The sequence below is a fragment of the Lissotriton vulgaris genome, chromosome 5, assembly GCF_964263255.1.
Source record: "Lissotriton vulgaris chromosome 5, aLisVul1.2, whole genome shotgun sequence".
Taxonomy (NCBI): Eukaryota; Metazoa; Chordata; class Amphibia; order Caudata; family Salamandridae; genus Lissotriton; species Lissotriton vulgaris.
Window position 1 is genome coordinate 269,320,648 of NC_141693.1, and position 22,455 is coordinate 269,343,102.

Sequence of the window (22,455 nt, forward strand, 5' to 3'; positions counted from 1 at the left end):
GGTGTGCAACAGTATATATTTAGGGAAAGAACATAGTCTCCCCCGCCCAAACGAAAGAGGATGAGACTAACCTTTCCCTAAAGAGTTTTTATTGTCTAAGTGGAAGAACCTGGAAAGTCCATCTGCATTAACATAGGCAGTCCCAAGTCTATGTTCCACTGTGAAGTCCATTTCCTGTAGGGAGATGGACTACCTCAAACGTTTAGGATTTTCACCTTCTCATCTGCATTAGCCATTTGAGAAGTCTGTGGTCAGTTTGAACTGTGAAGTGAATACCAAACCAGTATGGTCTCAACATTTTCTGGGACCAAACCGCAGAAAAGGCCTCCCTCTCAAGGGCAATCCAAAACTGCTCCCTGGAGAGTAACCTCCTGCTTATAAAAGCAACAGGCTGGTCTTGGCCATCATCATTGGTATGGTATAGGATCGCTCCTATCCGTACCTCATAGGCATCAGCCAGCACAATGAACTGCTTGGTATAGCCTGGAGCTTTGAGAATTGGTGCTGAGCACCGTGCCTCTTTCAGGGTATCAAAAGCCTTTTGACATCTAACAGTCCAGTTTACCTTTTTGGGCATCTTCTTGCAGGCAAGTTCTGTGAGGGGTGTCACAATGGACCCATACCCTTTCACAAACCTCCTGTAGTACCCAGTCAAGCCAAGGAATGCCCTGACGTGGGTCTGGGTTGTTGGAGTCTCCCAGTCCAGGATAGCCTGGATCTTGGGTAGTAGGGGTTGTACTTGGCCTCCACCAACAAGGTGGTCCAAGTATCAAACTGTGCCCTGCCCTATCTGGCATTTGGATGCCTTGATAGTTAGGCCTGCAGTGTGCAGGGCATTTAAAACCTTCCCCAGGTGGATCAGGTGATGCTGCCAGGTGGAGCTAAAGACAGTAATATCATCAAGCTATGGAACACTAAAGGTCTCCAATCCAGAGCGCTATTAATGAAATAATAAAGTAGTGCAGAAACAATACCTTAAAACGGCTGATGAGTAGGTCCAGGAGTGGTAGGGCTGATCGCCTGGGATGACAAAACGAGTTAGAGGCATAACATACGCATGACCTTCAGAAATAGGGAGAAGGAAAAATGGAGCGATGATGGTGCCAGCAAATGGGAAGCCTTTGGGCGGGCTGGATGGCCAGAAGTAGATACAGCATGTCTTGGTTCGAGAGATTGCATGAGCGCCATCTAGAGCCGAGAATTAAAACACCATGTGATCATACCACGTACTTCAGTAGAGGGGAATAAGAGGAACAGATGGTATGGGAAGCAGGGCTTATGATTTCTCTCCACCTGACTATTCTGAAAACTGTAAAGTGGCCTAAACTTGACTGCCAAACCGATGTTGACAACCAAAAAGCAAGTCCACCAAGGTGGATTGAACAGCCTCTAAAAAACAAAAGGTGCATAGCCATGCGCGTCAGTGAAGAGCCATGGTTCGGCTGGCAGAATCGCAGTTATCCATGGCACAGCGAATCAGCAATTTAGCTACCCAATGGCCTCCCTGGAGCAGCTGAGTAAGAGTGTTCAGGGTATCAACCGGGATGGAGGCGAGAAGGCACGAGACAGAGTCCCACAACACATGAGAAAAACGGCTCAGACACAAGCAGTATTGAGGAATTGCAAAGCAGAACTGGTGGTAGAAAAAATATATCGACAAAGTGAATCAAGTCCCTGCCTGGAGGGACGTAAGGCAGGGCGTCGATGTCAGGGGAGGCTGTAGCAGTTTGAACCACAAAGCTGCACGGGAGGTAGAGCAGGCCTCCAGTGGCAGGAAGGTGATTGTGAGATAAAAAAGATCCATGGAAGCTCTTGAAATGGGTTTAGCCCAACAGAATTTCAAAGTTGGCTTCACTGAAGGGGAGCACAGGCTTGGCCCTCATCTGCCACTAATGAAGCAGCTCAATTAGGGGATCAATGGCTAACTCTACAAAAGGGTGCTGAAGCTCTAGAACCACTGCAACCCTCCACAAAAGCTCAGCAAAAGAAGAGCAGGCTTCAGTAGCGAGGCTAGGAGGAGAAAACAAGCTCGAGGATGGGGAAGAGTCAAGGCCAATAGTATCACCAAGGTCAGACACCAATGAAACTACGGAAGAGGCCGAGCGTCATTTATGTAATCACAGACCTCATCAAAATACATGTCTCCCGAGAGGAAAATAGGAGGGGACTCCTCTAAAGGCAGAGGAAGGTAGCCCGAAAAGAATTGTACCGCAGAACCCACCCCTGATGTCGAAGAGGCGGCAACTCTGACCGCCTATGGCCTAACTTACCAGTCGATAGCGAATACGAAGGACTTCAGGAGCTGGCCATCGAGTGGCCCTCAGAAGAAGACCACAGCTGACAAGGGACCTCTGACCACCACACTGCTAACAGTGTGATGCGGTGTTCCTGCAATGCCAACTACCGAAGCTGAAGACATGTGCTGAACCAGTCGGAGCCACAGTGCCACCCTAGATACTATATGGAAAGAGGTACAGCTCTCTGTGTGGAAGTACGCCAAGGCAGAAACTGACGTCAGTGCGTCAGGGGAGGGCTTAGCTGGTCTCTGTTGAAATCACATCCAGTGGGCGACATTGCTATGAAGTGGCTCAACGCCCTCTACCGATGCGCAGAGGTATTGCAGTAGAACATTTTCTGGTTAAAGTCTGGCGCCTGTGGATAATTCAAAGGTAAGCAATCTGCGGCTAGATGTCCATCAGATTCTTCTTTTGCCTGCCACTGCTAGCAGTGTCTCTGAACTCTGTAGAAACAGGACAGGTCACAAACCCTCAGAAACCTTCATATGCTAAAGTTTTACAAAACCCTATCCTCTGCTCTTGCTTTCTTCGTTTCTATGTTTTACTTGCTTGGAGTTTTAACAGAGCTCCTAAGTGTATTTAAGTTAAGTACTTATTTCGGTTTAATGCATTTTTCATTCCATATGGGCTAATGTTATTGATCGCTCCATCCAGCAGCAAATGGATCACCATTCCTCTTGTCTTTTGAGTTGCAGATATAGCTGCACGGACGGAGTGTTTCATAATCCGCTGCCAATTCCGATTCATGATCGGTCGTTTAGTGTACATGAGAGGGCTTACCCAAGTGATTAATATTGCACTACTTCAGAAAACGTTTGCCAGTCCTCAACCTCACCTCGTTTCCACTCCGCATTCAGTCTGTGCATGTGTATCTATATTTCCTTCTAGTGGTACCCGGTTACTAGTCGTGTACAAGACTAAACACTGCCCAATTAACTTTATATTATTACCCTGCGAATGACAAGGTGCTTTCTTAGCTGCAACTAATTTGCAGCAGTGCCACCCCATGGTGCGTAATCTTCATATGTATTAACCTTCATTGTAGGCAAAGAAAGCTGTCTAGAACACAACTCTTTTTTCATTACTTTTACCCCTACATCTGAGGGATGCTGAACTCTACTGTGCAGCAACAGTACTCTGAACCAGCCCACACTTGGTGCAATAAAAGAGCAAGTCTATAATTATAAATACTTACAGGATGGAAAATGGATTCCTTAAATAATTCTATTATCACAGGATCTTTGATTGTGTGGAATTACGAATCAAAATTTAAAAAAATGTGTAATTACAGCAGGTGGTAAGGAAATTTCATGTGGGCTATCAGGTACTTACTGGTCGAAGAAACGGTTTTTGAACCTGCTTGGTGAGAATGTGAAACATGTCAACTGTCTCTGTGGCCAGCGCAAGATAGGATCGTGATACACGTTCATCTTGGGCGAGCTGAGCCTGACGGGCCTGCTGCTGGTCCTGAAATAATACATTTTTAAAAAGACAATATGATTAATATAAACTTAAGAAGTACATTCTGTCATTTACAGAGGGGTATGAATTCCTGTGGCTCCCATCTGCGTACATAGCTGATCAATGGGCACAATATCACAAGCGACAAAGTAATTGAAACTGTTGCTAAGTTCCATTGCTAGTTCTCCATCACAGAAATTGTCTTTGAATTCATACACATTAAGATATCTTCACTTACATAGAGGAACCTGAAACGTATTTCAATAAATAAAATATTTAGATTTTTTTAATGTGAAAGTTATTGCAGAGAGAAAACATCTGTAGGAATCAGTTCTGTATGCCTATACTTTATTAAAAGTCCCAACAATTTTTTTAACATTATAAAATGCACTTTTGTACCAAGTCCACTTTAAATATCCCCTAAAAATGAAGAAAAAACCCCACAAATTGCAACCTGGTGCATCACTATTACCACAGAAAAATACTGCCACTCTCAATCCTTCGTGTACACGTGCCCATTGGCAGTCTGATAGTGTTTTCAACGGGTTGCTTCCAGGTCTCTCCTGGACGGATGTTATACAATGCTCCTTGGTGGTTTAACAAGGACTTTAAATGGGTGGCAATTCTGACGCCTTTGGGTACATTTTATACACCACACCTTGGTGGCTTTAAGTTAAATCTATTCACAAGTGAGTAAACAATTCAATCAATCTATTCACCGTTTTCACAACTGGATAGGAATGAAAGTATTATAATCATGTTTAAGACATCCGACTAGCATTCGATTGAAATGATGAGGGTTTGTTTATAATAGTGTCATGGCCATTCAACATGGGAACTGATTGCCGGACACAAACTGCTTTATATTTTGTATCCAAGCACAATTTTTGAGCAAGTTACATTGCACAGTCTATATGCTCTTTTTTTAATAGGCTTCCACTGTGTGAGAGGATATGATGGCTGTAGAAGTTTCATGTTATTTAGAGCCCTAGGTTGTAGCACATATGTATTTGGTATCCAGGCAGGAGATGTGGTTGTCAGTTTCCATCACCTGTAAAATGCGTTATTTATTGTAGAAAATATATTCAATAAATCTTGGGTTGTCTAGTCCATTCAGGTGTAGATTGTGTTTTATACTACCAGCACAATGGTCAACCCAGAATATAATGTAGATAAAATTGCATACTCCTATCTGTACTGCTTGAACGCAATGCCTGAATGATTCCCTCTTGCGGACACTCATCAACCTAGTCCCCCATGGGTTACAGTGTGAACCTGTCTTTTCCTGTATGTAGGTATGCATATGGTATTCCTGTTGAGTAAACCTAACCAAAAGACAGCAGAGTGCTATATAAGCTTGTAGAAAATTAACCTTTTCTGTTTGGTCACCTACCATTTTTCACCTTTAGCTTAAACCTATATTTTAGCTTGAACCTATATGTTTGCTGGCGTTAGAACTCTTTGCACCTTAACCCTGCTAACTAGTAGTAAAGTGCCAGTGCTCTCCATTCAAACTTGGTTGAACTGGCATACTCCTAACTGGCACATTTAACCTGCCTATAAGACCCTACTATATGGTGCAAAGTATAGCCAGGGCCTGGAAGTTAAATAACACTAGTGGACTGCAGCACCTATTGTGCCATCCACTGAAATGGCAGGGCAGGGCAAACACTGCACCCCTACCAACCCCTAAAAACTGAAATTTGACAAGTAAAAAAGAAAACCTTTAAACCTTATGATATTTAAAAGTAGAAAATGTAGAAAATTAATGTGAGCATGCCCCTAGAGTGACTAGCATCCAAAAGCTTTTTTCACTAAATATGTTATTAGAGGGCATATTATCACGCGTATGGCAAAAAAGAATTGTGCTATTAAAGATTGTTTACTTTCCTTGGGAGTGGAAATAAAACAGAAGGAAAACAACTTCAGACACTCCAATAATAGAACTTTATTGAATGAAATTAAACAACGTAAGTACACATTTAACTCTATTGTCACTAAAAGGGCTCACCGTCAAGGTTAAGTACAAAAATCTAAGAATCTTCTTCTCAGAAACAGCTGGTAGAACCCTTGCCAATAAGCTGAAGTTTAATGCTAGTAGCAATCACATCACATCATGAGGAATCATTTATACATTTACGAACTAGTTACTTACCTTAGTTAACACATTATCTGGTAGTGACTTTATCTAGCTGCAGATAACTTACCTTTGGTCCGCGGGATGTCGTCGGCATCGTTAGCATCAGTTATGATGTCGCAGTACCTATATAAGCTCCACCCAGGCAAGAGGATGTCAGTGCTTTACGTTTTTTTAATGCCAGAAGCACAGAGCCATGAAGTATCTGACGTAGTTGTGTGCAAAACTAAGGCCCTGAAAAGGGAAGTAACACTAGCCCTACAACATCAGTCCGCAAAGTGGGGCGGTATGGATGTGGCTGTAAGGACTCTGCTGCTAGATAGAGTCTCTACCAGATAATGTGTTAGAGAAGGTAAGTAACTTGTTCATCTGATAGAGCTACAGATTCCTTCCCTTTGAATTAGATCCTCAAGACATACCATCACAGCGGTGGAATGCGGACCAATACCTCAAATTAGGTCCATGTACCACCATTGTCTCGGCCAAGCATGAGCAATGAGGATCATCGTTGTGTACGAGTTCGTCAGCTTGCTCACCCCCTTCGGGATCAGCGGAAGGGGTGGAAAGGCGTACACAAATTCCCCTGACCACTCTATCAAAAGGGCATTCCCTTTCGATCCAGGTCGGTAGAATCTTGAGGCGAAGTCTTGGCATTTGGTGTTTTCGTCATCCGCGACTAGATCTATGGTGGGACGACCCCAAGACTGGAAGATGCCTTTGACTACCTCATCGTTGAGAACCCAGTCTTCTCTGTCTTCGAAATGCTGGCTTAGAGCGTCCGCCCTCAAATTCTGTTCACCTGGGAGGTGGACTGCTGTGATTGACAGATTGAGAGCCAGGAGCCAATACCAAATGTTTTGGGCCTCCAGTGAAAGAGTCCGTGAGCGTGTCCCTCCCTGCTTGTTCAGGTAGTACATTGTGGTGGTGTTGTTCGTCTGTACTAACACTGACGAGTTCTGAATCAAGGGAAGGAATGCTTTGAGGGCTAAGTGGACTGCCCTCAACTCCAGCATGTTGATGTGGTAAGTACGCTCTTTGGGGGACCACAGACCTTGCATTTTGAGATGACCCATGTGTGCTCCCCATCCTAGCAAAGATGCATCTGTGATTAACATTTGGGCAGGAGGAGGTTAATGGAACAGAATTCCGACCTGCATATTTTTCTTCTTTGTTCACAAAGGAATGGACGCTCTTGCTGCGTCTGAGTGTGATTTTGTCGTCCCAGCGTGCTGACTGTTGGTCCCACTTGTCTTCTAGATCCTGCTTAAGAGGACGCATTAATAGTCTGGCATTTGGGACCAGGAAAATGCAGGATGCCATCGACCCTAGCAGGGAGGCAATCCTTTGCATCTTTAGGCCTTTGCTGCGAAGCACCAGCTGACACTTCTGAGCTATGGAACACTGCCTCTCCTCTGAAGGAAACACTTCTCCTACCTCCGAGTCTAGCAGAGCTCCTAGGAAATGTACCTTCTGCGTAGGCTGTGAGATTGACTTGTTGCAGTTCACATGCAGACCCAACCAGTGGCAGAGGTCGATGCAGCTCAGAAATTGATTTCTTACACTGTCTGGGGAAGGACCTTTCAACAGCCAGTCGTCCAGGTATGGGTATACGAAGACACCCCTGCGGTGTAAAGAGGACGCTACCACTACGATACAAATCGTGAACACTAGGTGCTGACTTCAACCCGAACGGGAGGACTTTGAACTGGTAGTGAGAGGTCCCTACCCGGAACCAAAGGAATCTTCTGTGGTTGTGAGCGATCGGCACATGAAAATATGCATCTTGTAGGTCCAGCGAATACATCCAATCTCCTCTCCCGAGATGAGGATATATTTGATGAAGCGCCAACATGCGAAACCTCTCTTTCTTGACATACAGTTTGAGTGTTCTCAAGTCCAGAATGGGTCTGTATTCTGCCTTCTGGACCTTTTTTTTTACCAGAAAATATCGAGAATACACTCCTTTCCCCCTTTGAGAAATTGGAACCCTCTCAATGGCTGACTTTTCAAGAACGATAGCCACTTCCTTTTTCAGAAGGTTCAGCTGATGACATTACGTCGGCATTGGAGGAACAGGTGGAGGCAGTTGTTGGAAACGAAGACAGTATCCATTCTAAAGTGTAGCTAACACCCAGTGATCTTTTGTAATGGTATGCCACTCTGCCATATGATGCGCGATGCTCCCCCCCCACTGGAGTAGATAACGGAGCTGGGGGAAGGAAGAACTCATGGTTTGGATTGGGCTTTGTTGGAATTGTTGCACTGGTACTGATTTCCACCGCTTCTGGAATTACGCCTGCCTCTATATTGAGACTTCTGCTGCCCCTGTTGGTCCTAACCCTTCTGCCACTGAGGGGTTTGAACCCTCTGCTTGGAAGAACCTTTATTGTAGGGGTGAAACCTCTTTCGAAACTTTTTTCTTTTCAAGCCCCACGGCTTTCAGAGTGTCTAATTCTGCTTTCATCCCTCTGCATCTCTTCATCGGTACTTGCCCCAAACAACGATGTTCCTGAAAAAGGCAAGTTCAAGATCCGGGATTGAGCTTCTGGTTTCAATGCAGTAAGACGTAGCCATGAAGATCTTCTTGCACACACTCTATGAGCATAGCCATGCGCTAAGAGGTTCGCACCGTCCGCTGCAGCGCTGATGATTTGGTTGGAGACTTGGCTGCTCTCCAAGAGAATCTCCTCAAAGTCTTTTCGATCCTCTTGCAGAAGTTTCTCGATGAACTGCTGCAGAGAATCCCACAGGGACCTATCATAGCGGCCCAAAAGGTCTTACGCATTAGATACTTTCATCAGTGAGGCTGAGGTGTTGCAGACTCTTCTTCCCCATGAATCCTGCGACTTGCTCTCCTTATCAGGCGGTACTGTGGAGGTGGAAGCTACAGCATGGGATTTTCTCGCCGCTGCGATGAGGACCGAGTCTTGTAGCGGGTCGGCTCCGAGGAAGAGTGGATCCTCCTCTGGCGAGCGATATTTCTTAAGAATCCTTCCTGGAGCCACCTTTATTGTTGCCGGCGTGAGGAACATCTCCATAACTGGTTCTATAATCCCCGGAACCAAGGGTAGCAGAGGTTTGGGAGCAGACCTGTGATGTAAAGTCTCGAAAATTATTGAGGTTTTGGTCTGGTGCGTTGTCATAGGGACTCACAGTTTAAGAGCCCCTCTGCCCAAGATATCTTGAAAGGTAAAGATGTCATCCACGGGAGATATTCTGGATGGAAGCCTATCTGTCAAGGTCGGAGAATAATCCCTATGAGATCGAGTAGGGGAAGAGGAAGAAGTGAGAGATCTGCGTTCCCATCTTCTGCTCCTAGACCTGGACCTCCGTCTGCTGGAGGGCACCGGGGTGCACGATCGTTCTCTGGGCCTGGACACTGGTCTGTCCCGATCTGTTGCCAGCCTGGCCGCTGTTTCCTTGTCTGGCGCCCAGTGATGGATAGGTCTGTACCATCTTGGTGACAACCTGACGGAGGGCGACTTCTGAGTATCTTTCCTGACAAGCGAAGTTGTTGGCGGGGGTGATCTCCACTGTTCATGCAGTGAACGAGCAGGAGAATGTCTGGACCTCTCACTGTCGGAGGAATATATCACTACATCTGGAGACTTATTCCGGTGAGAAGACTGAGAGCCTAAAGAAGATGATGAAAGTCTCACAGGAGGCAAATTCTCTCTGGAAAGGCTTCTAGAGCGGGATCTTGAGCGACTCCGTGATGCCTGATCCGCTGGCCCCTCTTCCTTTTAGCAGGAAGACTCCTGCTCCCAGGAGAATGTTCAGTAGACGTAGAGTGTCTCTCTGAGGTCATCTCTCCCTCTGCCGCCAACGCCGACTGTGGAGATCTCTGCTGTGACGGCGGTCTGTGACCTGGCGACGGAGCTGGTAAACTCGACGTCGGAGGACTTCTGGACCAACATAGACCTGGGCAGGACCTGCCTCGACACCGGTGAAGGAAGCTGCACCAAGGCCATTTGAACTTCTTCTTGCGGAGATCTATGGGTCGACGTCGAACGCCTAGAGACTTGCCTCGACGTCGGACTTCGGTGTTGAGAAGTTGACGACATACGACTCGCCGTCAAGGGTTGATGCTTCGACGCCGACGGAGGATGCTTCGACATCGAGTACCGATGGTGCGGCGTCGACGGAGTGTGCCTCGACGTCTAACGATTATGACTAGGCGTCAACGGAGGAAGCTTCGCCGTCGAAGGCCTGTGATGCGTCAACGACGGCTGTCTCGACGTTGAGCTCCTATGCGTCATCGGAGACCTCTCCCTCGACGCTGAACGTCGCCCGGTTGACGTCAGCGGAGGTACCTTGGATCGCAGCGTTGAAGTCTTCATTGTCGAAGGAAGAAGACTGGTCTTCGACGTCGTCTTCGTCGCCGCTGGAAGATTCGTCGCCGATCCCGACGCCGAAGGTGAACAATTCGGGACTTCTCTCGACGTTGATCGTGTCCTTCGTTTTCTCGGTCTCTTAGGAGGCCTACCTCTTTCAGAGGCCATAGATCCTTATCCTCTCTCTATCCTTGAGGGATCTCCTAGAAAGATTCTTGCAGTGTTCACATGTGTCTGCAGAGTGTGTCTCAGGGAGACAGAGGATACACACAGGGTGTGTATCAGTCCTGGCCTTCTTCTTCCCACAGGAAGGGCAGGTGTCAAAAAGAGAAGGCATTTTGACAAAATAACCAAAAAAGACAGCACTAACACTCTAAGCCAAAAAGACGTCGAGTGAAAGCAAAAATGGAGGAAAACACTAGTACTTTTTGACAGAAAGTAAAAAAAGATAGGAGCTGTTAAACCAGGGTCCTGACTGAAGGAGCCGGAAAGAACAACTGACGCACAAGTTACTACTTGTGTAACGATATTTCTGTAAGAGACATTAGTTAGTGATAGATTCCTCACCTTAGAATATCCCCAGGCGTCAGACTGGATCCGGAAAATTTTGCGTAGCAGTACCCTTGCGCGTCGGCAGGTGTCGTCTGCGGCTCCGCGTCCGTCGTCGGCGTCGTGGGCACCGTGATGACGTCGTCGGAGTACTTAGACGCTGCCTCCGCGTGCTGACGTCAGTTCTTAGCCACAGCTTTTCCGCGCCAGAAGCGCAGAGCTATGACAAAAAACCGACACTGGTGCCAAGAAACTAGGGCCCTGAAAGGGGATGACCTTAACCCTAGATATCGGTTCGCAGAACGGGGAGGATGGGTGGGTCGGTAAGGAATCTATCACTAACTAATGTCTCTTACAGATATATCGTTACACAAGTAGTAACTTGTGCATCTGAAAGAGACACGTTAGTGATAGATTCCTTACCTTAGAATAGATACCCCAGCAATACCATCCCCGTGGTGGTGGGTCTGCGAACCAATATTCACACCAGGAAGTCCTGGAGAACCGAGCGGCCAAAGAAACCGTCTCTCCGGACTTGACTGTCCAGGCAGTAGTGCCTAGCAAACGTGTGCAACGAGGCCCACGTAGCTGCCTGGCAAATGTCCTGCAAGGGCACACCTCGGCCCAAGGCAGTTGTAGTGGCCGTGGCTCGAGTGGAATGAGCCCGCAGCCCAACAGGTGGTTCCTTCTTAGCCAAGGAGTAACACGCCTGGATGCACATGAGAATCCATCGAGAGATGGTCCTCTTGTGCACCGCTTTCCCTTTCTTAGCGCCCGCGTACCCAACAAAGAGTTGATCATCCACCCGGAACTGGCGTGTGCGATCCAGATAGAACGAGAGCGCACGTTTTGGGTCCAGACGGTGGAGCCTCTCCTCCTCTCTCGAGGGGTGCGGAGGCGGAAAGAAGGTGGGCAATGTGATGGACTGCCCAATGTGGAAGGCCGTGACCACCTTAGGCAAGAAGGAGGGCCTAGTCCTCAAAACAACCTTGTCCGGATGGACTGAAAGGAAAGGAGGCTTACAAGAGAGGGCCTGGAGCTCACTCACTCTCCTGGCAGAGGTGATAGCTACCAGGAAGGCAGTCTTCAAAGAAAGAAGGCGAAGTGGACAGTTATGAAGTGGCTCAAAGGGAGCGCACATCAGAAATGTAAGAACCAGGTTCAAGTCCCACTGAGGCATCACGAAAGGAACAGGAGGAAAGGTATGAGTGATGCCCTTCAGGAATCTGTTAACAATAGGGGACTTGAACAAAGAAGGTTGGTCAGGCAGCCTCAGAAAGGCTGAAAGAGCCGAAAGATAGCCCTTGAGAGTGCCCAGAGCAGAGCCCTGCTGGGCAAGAGAAAGAAGGAAGAGAAGAACCTCGGAGAGAGGGGCATTGAGGGGGTCCACAGCCTTTGCTGTGCACCATGCCACAAATCTGTTCCACCTGCAGGCATATACCGTCTTTGTGGAGGGACGCCTGGCTGCCAGAATGATGTTGCAAACTTCAGGAGGCAAGTCAAATGGCCTCAACTGTCGCCGCTCAATCTCCAAGCATGGAGGTGGAGACTGGACAGGTTCGGGTGGAGGACCGTCCCCTGCTGCTGCGACAGAAGGTCCTCCTGAAGAGGCAGACGAATCGGGGGATCGACTGACATGCTGAGTAGCTCGGGATACCAGTACCTTCGAGCCCAGTCCGGAGCCACAAGGATGACTTGTGCCCGGTCGCGCTTGATCTTCTTCAGCACTCTGGGCAGAAGTGGTATAGGCGGAAAGGCGTACAACAGACCGCAGCTCCACTCGCGACGAAAAGCGTCTCCGAGCGAGTGCCGCCTTGGAAATTCCAACGCGCAGAACTGATGACATTGCGCGTTCTCTTCGGTGGCGAATAGATCTAACCAAGGCTCTCCCCATCGCAGAAAGAGGCCTTGCGCCACGTCCGAGTTCAGACGCCATTCGTGATCCATCGAGCACCGACGGCTGAGTTCGTCCGCCCTGGCGTTCAGAGAACCTGCCAGGTGTTGAACCACCAGAGTCACGCCCTGATGTTCCAGCCATTGCCAGAGACGCAGAGCCTCCTGGCAAAGGGTCCACGACCCCACTCCGCCCTGTTTGTTGCAGTACCACATGGCGGTAGTGTTGTCGGTGAACACCTGCACTGCGCTCCCTCAGACAGACGGGAGGAATGCTTTCAGTGCCAGACGAATCGCCCGCAGCTCCAACATGTTGATATGGAGCCGGGACTCCGCCGGAGACCAGAGTCCTCTGATCTCTGCCTCTCCCAAGTGGCCTCCCCAGCCTTGGAGGGACGCGTCCGTCACAACTACGTGCTCCGGTTGGGGAAGGGAGAGGGATCTGCCGTTGACCCAATCGCGGTCCGTGAGCCACCACTGCAGCTGTCTCGCAGTGCCCTCCGAGATCAGGACATGGCCGGACAGGTCGCCCCGGTGCTGGGCCCACTGAAACTTCAGGTCCCACTGCAGAGCCCGCATCCGCCACCGTGCGTGATGCACCAGAAGGATGCAGGAGGCCATCAGCCCCAGAAGCCGCAGCGTCAACCTGACCGAAACCCGGGATAACGGCCGAAAGACCGGAATCAGAGCCTGTATATCCCGGACCCGCTGTTCGGGCGGGTAAACCCGAAACTGCGCCGAGTCGAGAACCGCTCCGATGAAAAGGAGCTTCTGAGAGGGACACAGGTGTGACTTCGGCACATTGATGGAAAATCCCAGCCTGTGCAGGAGATCCGCCGTAGTCTGGAGGTGGTTGACGACTGCCTGGGGCGAGCCCGCCTTCAACAACCAGTCGTCTAGGTAGGGGAAGACTGAAACCCCTAACCTGCGCAGGTGAGCTGCGACCACCGCCATCACCTTCGTGAACACCCGTGGGGCGCTGGTAAGGCCGAAGGGGAGCACGGTAAACTGAAAGTCCTCGTGGCCTACCGTCAACCGCAGGTAACGCCGGTGGGCCGGCAGGACGGGGATGTGGAAATATGCGTCCTGCAAGTCCAACGCTACCATCCAGTCTCCTGGGTCTAGGGCAGCCAAGACCTGAGCCAGGGTCAGCATTTTGAACTTCTCCTTCCGGAGGAAGCCATTGACGTTCCTCAGATCCAAGATAGGGCGTAGGCCCCCTTGCCCTTCTTGGGTACCAGGAAGTAGTGGGAGTAGCAACCACGTCCTACTTCTGGCCCAGGAACGCGCTCGATGGCCCCCTTGGCCAAGAGGGCCGAAACTTCCTCCTGCAGGAGCCGCAAATGATCCCCCGATACGCGGTGGTGTTGCGGTGGCATGGCTTGAGGGGTCGTCTCGAAGGGGAGGGAGTAGCCCCTTCGGACGATCTGCAGCACCCACCTGTCCGAAGTGACTGTGCGCCAGTGAGAGTGGTGATGGCGAACCCTGCCCCCCACTGGCGTCACATTGGCCGAAAAGCACGGACTAGGAGGGTTTAGAGGCGGATGCTGCGGGGGCAGGTGTGGACTGGCTCCGCTTGCCTCCCCGACCGCCTCCACGGCGGTTTCCACGGCCGCCGCCGCGCTGGACGACAGTTTGCGGCGAGTGGCTGGCGGCTCGCGTGGGGACGCCCCTTCCGTGGCCACGAAAGGAGCGAAAGGCACCCACTTGCTGGCGCGGGGCCGAGAGGCCCAAGGACTTGGCCGTAGCCCTGGAGTCCTTAAAGCGCTCAAGCGCGTGGTCTGCCTTGTCGCCAAAGAGGCGACGGCCATCGAACGGCATGTCCATGAGGGTATTCTGGACATCAGCCGAGAAGTTGGCGGATCTGAGCCAGGCGTGGCGTCGAATCGCCACCGTCGTAGCCATCGCTCTGCCCAGCGAATCAGTCGTGTCCAGTCCGCACCTGATCGAATATTTTGCTGCGTCCCGGCCCTCCACCAGGGCTTGGCCGAGTTTGGCCCGTACCTCCAACGGACACTGGCAGCAATTCCGCCACCGTTTCCCATATAGAATGGGTGTAACGGCCCAAGAGGCATGCGGTGTTGGAAGACCGCAGTCCACAGCTAAGGGACGAGAAGACCTTCTTGCCAAAGGCCTCGTACCTCTTGGATTCCCGATGAGGGGGAGCCGACGGGAAGGCGGTCTGGGAGTTAGAGGCCTGGATAACCAGACTCTCGGGGGTGGGGTGGGTGGACAGGAAACATGGGTCGCCCGGAGCCGGGCGGTGGCGTCTGGCCACGTTCCTATCTACAGGCGAACCTGTAGCGGGCCTGGACCAAGTGCCCAAAAGAACGTCCGACAAGGCCTCATTAAACGGCAGCATAGGCTCCATGGAGCTTGACTGCGGCTTAAGGACCTCAGTGAGGAGGTTAGTCCTCACGTCCGCGACGGGGAGCTCAAGGCCCAATGCCTTAGCAGCCCTCATCAACACCACACTATATGTCGCGCCCTCCTCCGAAGCCACGGTAGGAGGAGAGACGAATCCAGTGTCTGGAGAGGTGTCCAGGCCACTGGCCTCCCCAAGGTCTCCTGTCCAGTCCATGCTAGACTGACATTCCCTTGTCAGAGGGTCCTCAGACCCCTCCCAAACCTCCTCGTCCCCCATCTCCTGAGACTCAGGGTCGTTAGTGAATGAGGATGGTTCATAGGGATAGAAATCCCCGAACGGCGTCGGGATCGGCGCCGACGGGCGCCGTCCCGACGTTGGGAGCCATAGAGAGGAGGTATTGGGGACGGCGTCGGCCGGGACCGACGCCGGAGGGGACACCACACGGACCGACCCCGGGGGGGGTCATAAGGTCCACCGGGGACGTTCCATCGCCCGGCGAGGGTCGAACGGCACCCTGCGGCGTCGGATCCGAAGGCACCGACGACGCCGGGACCGCCGAACCCTGCGGTGCCGAGCCCGAGGGCAGCGGCGGCGTCGGGATCGTGGAGCCCTCCGGCGTCGAGGCCGAAGCAACCGACGGCGTCGGGGTTGTACCCGACCCACTAGGGCCCCCAGACTGGTTCGCTGGGCCCGAAGGCGCCGCGGAACCCGTCGGAGAAGAAAGGGACCTCATGGCCATGAGGAAGCGCTCTATGTCCTCCGGCATCGCGTTCAGCCCAGGGACCGGGGGGTATGGAGCTGAACGCGGCGCCCGCGACTCCTGAGGAGCCGCGTGGGCGGTGTCACCCGAACCCCCGGCCGCATCGCGTGAGCGTCGGGGGGGGGGGGGGGGGGGGGGGGGGAGTCGGAAGAGCGATGATGTCTCTTCGACTTCTTATGCTTCTTACCTGACGACTTGGACCCGGAGGAGTGGCGCCGACTCCCGGAGCTGTGACGGCTCCGCCCCCGCGACCTGTCCCTCGACCTCCCGTGGGACCGGGACCGGGACCTCACACGGCGCGGGCCGACTGGCGGATCTCGAGTCGCCTGCGGGACCGCTCCCGCCTGGCCTTCCTCGAGATGGCCCGACAGTCGGAGCCGGCCTCGTCGTCATGGTCGACGCCCAAACACGTCAGACACAGTCGGTGCGGATCCGTAACCGACATGAGTCAGTCGAAATCGCCGCAGTGCTTGAAGCCGGGCATCCCTAACGGCACCGTCGGAGTCGTGAAGACTTCGAAAGAGATCAAAAGATCCAAAAAGTTAGTCAAAAAATGACGAGGGAACTGCTTTTTCCAGATCTGCGCTGGCTGGCGCGGAAAAAAGAAGAACTGACGTCAGCACGCGGAGGCGGCGTCTAAGTACTCCGACGACGTCATCACGGCGCCCACGACGCAGACAACGGACGCGGAGCCGCAGACGACGCCTGCCGACGCGCAAGGGTACTGCTACGCAAAATTTTCCAGATCCAGTCTGACGCCTGGGGATATTCTAAGGTAAGGAATCTATCACTAACGTGTCTCTTTCAGATCTAACTGTTACACCTGAGGCAGGATGGGAAGCCACGGGTCATGGCTGCCTTAAAGGCACGGTGCCAGTGTTATTTGTTGGAAATGGTTTCTTTTTCTATGCTATTGCTTTACAATGCAGCCTATGGGCTAACAACGTCTGTTTTACTAGCAATGTTCAGTGTTTTGCTCATTAAAACAGAGTTCAAGGGCTATTTGACCTAATGTGTTTTTTTATTTCCTTGCTAATTCAGTGCATGTATCAGTAATTACATTGTTTAGCCTCAGTTTTGGGGCTGCACTGGTGTAAAAAAAAAAAAAAAGATATATGTGCATACCTATATCTGGAGCTAGTTATATATGATTTACATATATATTTTTGATATTATTTCCGGGTCCCCGCACGTGGGCAGGAATATTCAGTGCTTATGACTATTGATGAGGATCCCCTGGAAGAGAATGACATCTTACAGTCTCAAAGAACAAACAAGGGAGATACCCTATGTACCAATTATGGGACAGGGTGAAGTAATTGGGGGATCCTGAAAAGCGATAGGAGTCTCCACAGGCAACTGGCTACAGGGTAAATCTACGTAGGACGATGACAAGTAGGAACTAGCTTCTAATACATCAGTCACAATAATTGAAATGTCCCCTTCTTGGTTTGGAATACTTAGTGTTGGTGTAATAGATAGCCTCCTCTCCATATTCTCGATGGCATTTGCTACAACACCAATAGTTTGTTGCAGCATCTTGTCAATAGCAGTCAGAGTGGGTAGGGGCTGCGATTCAGCGGCATGCTGTCTGGTATGTGGGCGTGTAACTGGTATCTTAGCTTTTTTTTCCCCCGATTATTCATTTTGCAGATAAAGGTATTTGATGTGGAGATGAGTAATGGGGTACACCAGAGTCCTGTGTACAGACAGTGAGTAGTTCCCCCCTCGCGTTGGCCCAATGCTTTATTTTAACAATAGCAATAGTTTGACCAAGGGATGTGTATCCATAAGACCACGGTACCTTTCTGGATGATGCCTTGCCAGTTTCACTTCTTCGAGGGATGAAAGGGGGGTGGCCAGTCCCGTCCAACTCCGTCCACGGACGGCCACAGACGGCCGCCCTTTGCCCGGGCTTAGCCCCGGGCGCTCCCGCGCGCGTCCGCGCCGCGGGAGAGAGAGCTACACATAGATTATGGACGGCCAGGGGGCGGGTCTAGCAGGGGGCGCAGGCCGGGTCTCACAGGCCGCGCAGGGACTCCTGGACTATCGAGTCCCTGCAGCGCTCCTCCCCTGCGAACAGCTGGCAATCACCAAACACCACCCGGTGTCTTTGCAGACAGTCCCTGTGCCACGAGGACGAGGCGCTACGTTTGAGGAAAGCTCCAGCATACGTAGGACGAAGACTCAGGAGCAGGGTCAACAGGTAGGCTCCTCTCTCAGGTCCGTTTCAACAACACTCCCGGCAAACACCACAGTTGTAGGTCCTTTAGTTGATTAATTTACCGGCCAGGGGGCGGGTCTAGCAGCGGGCGCAGGCCGGGTCTCACAGGCCGCGCAGGGACTCCTGGACTATCGAGTCCCTGCAGCGCTCCTCCCCTGCGAACAGCTGGCAATCACCAATCACCACCCGGTGTCTTTGCAGACAGTCCCTGAGCCACGAGGACGAGGCGCTACGTTTGAGGAAAGCTCCAGCACCCGTGGGACGAAGACTCAGGAGCAGGGTCAACAGATAGGCTCCTCTCTCAGGTCCGTTTCAACATCACTCCCATAGCCAATAGGTCTTGCTTTTGGGACCTTCTAAGTATTTAGTTATTCAGCACAATATCCTTTGTGCAACAACATCAACTGTTGAATGGCTAAACACTTATAAGGTCCCAAAGGCGAGACCTATTGTCTATGCCAATGCTTGTTTCAATAGAGGGAGAATCGAGGCCTTCTTCCAATCCTTGGGAAAAATCCCGGTGGTGAATAAGTTATTAATCAGGGGGTTTAAAACGGATCCTATGACTTCCGGAATAGATTTGAGACCCGAATCCGGGCATGGATTGTAGGGAATCCTGACTGCATGAAATTCAAAAGTTTAATACTATCTGCTATTCCTAGCAGTGTAAAATTATCAAAGACTGACCCAGGGTTGGATCCGAACGGGACTATTTCTGGTGGCTGTGTCCCCTCGCCCTTCTGAACTGAGGCTAATGGGAAAAAGATGCTTTCCACTTTTTGTTGGAAGAAAATAGCCAGATTTTCACACAGTTCTGGGCGACTAGCACTTTTAGGAGTATTAGGTGAGGAAAGTTTTTTTTAACAGTTTTAAAAAGTTCTTTAGGGTTGGCCTTAGCTTGGAGGATTTCATTTGAGAAGATATTATATTTGGTTTCTACCAGTAGTTCCTTATAAAGTTTAAGACTGTGCTTATAGACTTCCTTATCGTTACTTTTATACCATTTTCTCCAAGCCCGTTATAATCTTTTAAAGGCCAGTTTCTGAATTTTTAGCTTTGTCTGAATACCAAGGTGACGATGGTTTGGCCCGCTTGGGGGTCCATTTTCTTTCTTACAAGCTTCATCTAGCCAGTCTGTGTACGCCATTACGGCCTTGTCCACCTCGAGAGGGAGTAGAGTTCTATTTAGTTCCTCATCTAGTTGTGAACCATCTAAGCCCTTCCATGCTCTTTTTTCCAGCATTTTTATGGGCTTGGGTTTGGATTTAAGGGCTATTGTCTCCTTCAGCTCAAATATAATGGCGCTATGATCTGACCAAGCCAGGGGGAGTATAGCCAAACAAGACAGATTGGGATTGTTTGAATATATCCCATCTAAAGTATGCCCTGCCACCAACTGCTTGAGTTCCCCAGCCTCCATTATTCTACCCAGAATGGTAGTATCTGGGTCAGCGGCGGCCTCAAGATAAAAGTTAAAATCCACTAGAACGGTCAAAGATTCTGAGCACAGTCCATCTTCAAGTAGGGTACCTAATGTCTCTAAGAACCCATGTCTAGGACCTGCAGGGCGATAGAGTAATATCAGTTTGAAGATGTTGTAATGCTCCATGTTGAGGCTAAAGTAAAAGTACCTCGCAGGAAGTATTGGAGGCGGAATGAAAAATAGGCTACAGTGAGTCATGATAAATGACCGCTAATCCTCCTCCTCTCCTTAAAGGTTTAATGGATGGCAAAAGAATCTTGAGGGAGTGGCCTTTGCTGAATCAGGTCCTGAGGCTTAGTCGGCCCGGGACTCCGTTATGAAGACTATTTAAATGTTATGTTCTTCTATAAATAGCACACATTCTGTGCTATGTTTGATCAAAGACCTGGCATTCATGAGTACACACTTAGGTGGAGGATGTCTGTTATGTTTCAAAATTCCTCTGTCGGGCTTCCTATGAGGGCCACAAGCAGGTTGACTAAAGTATAATGGGCAGTTAAGAGCCACATTTAAGCCAGACCCCTGATGGGTATTTACCCACCAATTCCCAGGCAAGCTTTGGGCATCTTAGTGATCCCCCACTTGGCATTAGCCCCAGAAGCTCCTGTTTTTTGTATGTCAGTTTCTGGGGTCACACATCCAGGGGGACTGGCCCTGAGCCAGGTCCGGGCGCAGACTGGCTTGCCTTAGGCGCGCCAGCTGCGTGCTCGCCTTGCGTCCGCATCAGCGTTCCTCTTAAATAGGCAAAGTGTGACGACTGTACCGCTAACCCTACCAGCACCTAAGATGGCCGCCTGCTCGAGTAAGAGGCGATGTGCAAATAGGAGTAAAAGACTCCACAGTTAAAATAAGCAGCAGCATTTCGTTAAACCTCAGGCAGAATAGAAGTGGATTCTAAAAATGCAGAGAACGGTCGGGCATTGAACACAGCTCTGAAACCAGCCAGGCAGCACAGCACGTCCGCGTGCCTCTTAAATAGGCATCATGTGACGACTGGACCTCTAACCCTATTAGCACCTAAGATGGCTGCCCGCTTGAGTGGGAGGCGATGTGCAAAAAGGTAAAAAAGACCCCAGAGTTAAAATAAGCTGCAGCGTTTAGTTAGAAGACCCCGCAGTTAAAATAAGCAGCAGCGTTTCGTTAAAACTCAGGCAGAATAGAAGTGGATTCTAAAAATGCAGAGACCGGTCGAGAATCAGATAGTAGTGGGAATAACAGCCACTGCCTACTTCTGAAACCGGGACCCTTTCTATGGCTACCTTGGCCAAGAGAGCTGTAACTTCATCCTGGAGAAATTTTAAATGATCCTCCATTAGTCGTTCCCGATTTGGCAGAATGGGTGGAGGTAAAGGAAGGAAAGGCAGAGAATAGCCCTCCTGAATGATCTGCAAGACCCACTTGTCCGTTGTTATGTTGAGTTGTGTTGTGTTGTCTTGCAGAGTCAGACTAGGAGTGCTTGGAGGCTGCGGCTGCCAAGGGTAGGGTGGCCGACCACTTCTGGCTTCCATTTTAAGGTCAGAATGAACCGCGTCCCCGTCCCTGCATGGCTTGGGAAGCCTGCGCAGGAACATTGGCAGGGACAGGGCAGATGCAGCTGGAAACCACTTCCATTGCCACAAAAGGGGCGAAAGGTAGACTGGCCACGAGGAGTTGAAAGAGCTCCACGGACTTAGCCGTAGCTCGAGACTCCTTGAACCTCGCTTGGGCCAAATCTGCCTTTACCCCAAAAAGGTGGGCTCCATCGAAGGGCATGTCCATCAAATTAGCCTGGACATCACAGAGAAGCCAGTTGTCCTAAGCCAGGCGTGGCGACTCCAGACCACTGTTGTGGAAATCAATCTGCCCAGAGAATCCATTGTATCAAGGCAACACCTTATGGTGAACTTTGCTGCATTTCTCTCATCCTTAACGGCCTGAGAGAGCACACCCTGGGCCTTCTCTGGGACTTGTGGCAGCACTTGTGCAACCGTCTCCCTAAGGCAGTGGAGAAATGGCCTAATAAGCATGCAGTATTCACCGACCACAATGCCAGGTTGGAGGAAGAAAATATTTTCTTCCCAAATGAATCGAGCCTCTTGGATTCCTTATCCAGCGGGGTGAAATTGAACGCACGCTGGGATGTAGAGGGCTGCACCACCAAAACTTAAAGGGGGTGGCTAAGGATCTTTGGGTCACCTGGAGCTGGGCAATGGCGGCGTGCAATTGTCCTATTGGCAATGGCAGAGTGCAATTGTCCTATTCACATGAGCCCCTGTGCTAGGCTTGACGGCATGCCTAGAAGGAGATCAGTTAGTGCTTCATTAAAGGGCTAAAGGAGTCCTGAGGTGGAAGCCCAGGCTGAAGCAGTTCGGTATGGAGATTAGTCCTGACCTCCAAGGAGGACCTCGGCTGCCGTCTTGACCACCATGGCATAAGATGCCACCCTCCTCCGAAGCGACAGTTGGCGGAGAGAGTATGCCAGTGTCTGGAGAAGTGTCCAGTCCACTGGCTTCCCCAAGTGCCCCACACCAGTCCAACTGCTCTACAGAGTCATCCTGGTGTTCCAAAGGGTCTAGAGACCGCTTCCAATTTCTTACCCCAAGCCTAACACATCCTCAAACTGTTGAGGTAACAACATAGAACCCCTAGGTTCAATCGACGTATGAATCTGATTCGAACAACACCGTTCCAACTCCATGTCATCGGGGATAAGGAGGGGGCTTGTGCCGCAGACGGGCACTGGGGGCATCGACTTCGGTCTGAAGCCGTGGGAAGGTCACCGTGGCTCGTCTGGCATCAATACAAATCCTTCATCGGATCTATGAGGCCCACTCAAATACACAGAGCATGGCCTCGTAAAATTCTTTAATTTGAGCAAGGGTTGCTCCGGCTCCCGGAAAGTGAGAGAGGCATGAAGCTGACTCTGGCTCCGGCACTGCAGAACCATGCCTAGTGTGTTGGTGCTTATCA

At 50.5% G+C, this 22,455-nt stretch overlaps 1 protein-coding gene across 2 annotated transcripts in view; it reads right to left on the reverse strand.

Annotated features, from left to right (window-relative positions):
- Positions 1-22,455, reverse strand: part of UBE4B (ubiquitination factor E4B) — a 1,174,709-nt gene that overhangs the window by 304,384 nt on the left and 847,870 nt on the right. For both annotated transcript variants that reach the window (XM_086921364.1, XM_086921363.1), the window contains one exon: positions 3,630-3,764. In XM_086921364.1, coding sequence (XP_086777490.1) covers positions 3,630-3,764 — 135 coding nt within the window. The remainder of the gene's footprint in view (positions 1-3,629; positions 3,765-22,455) is intronic.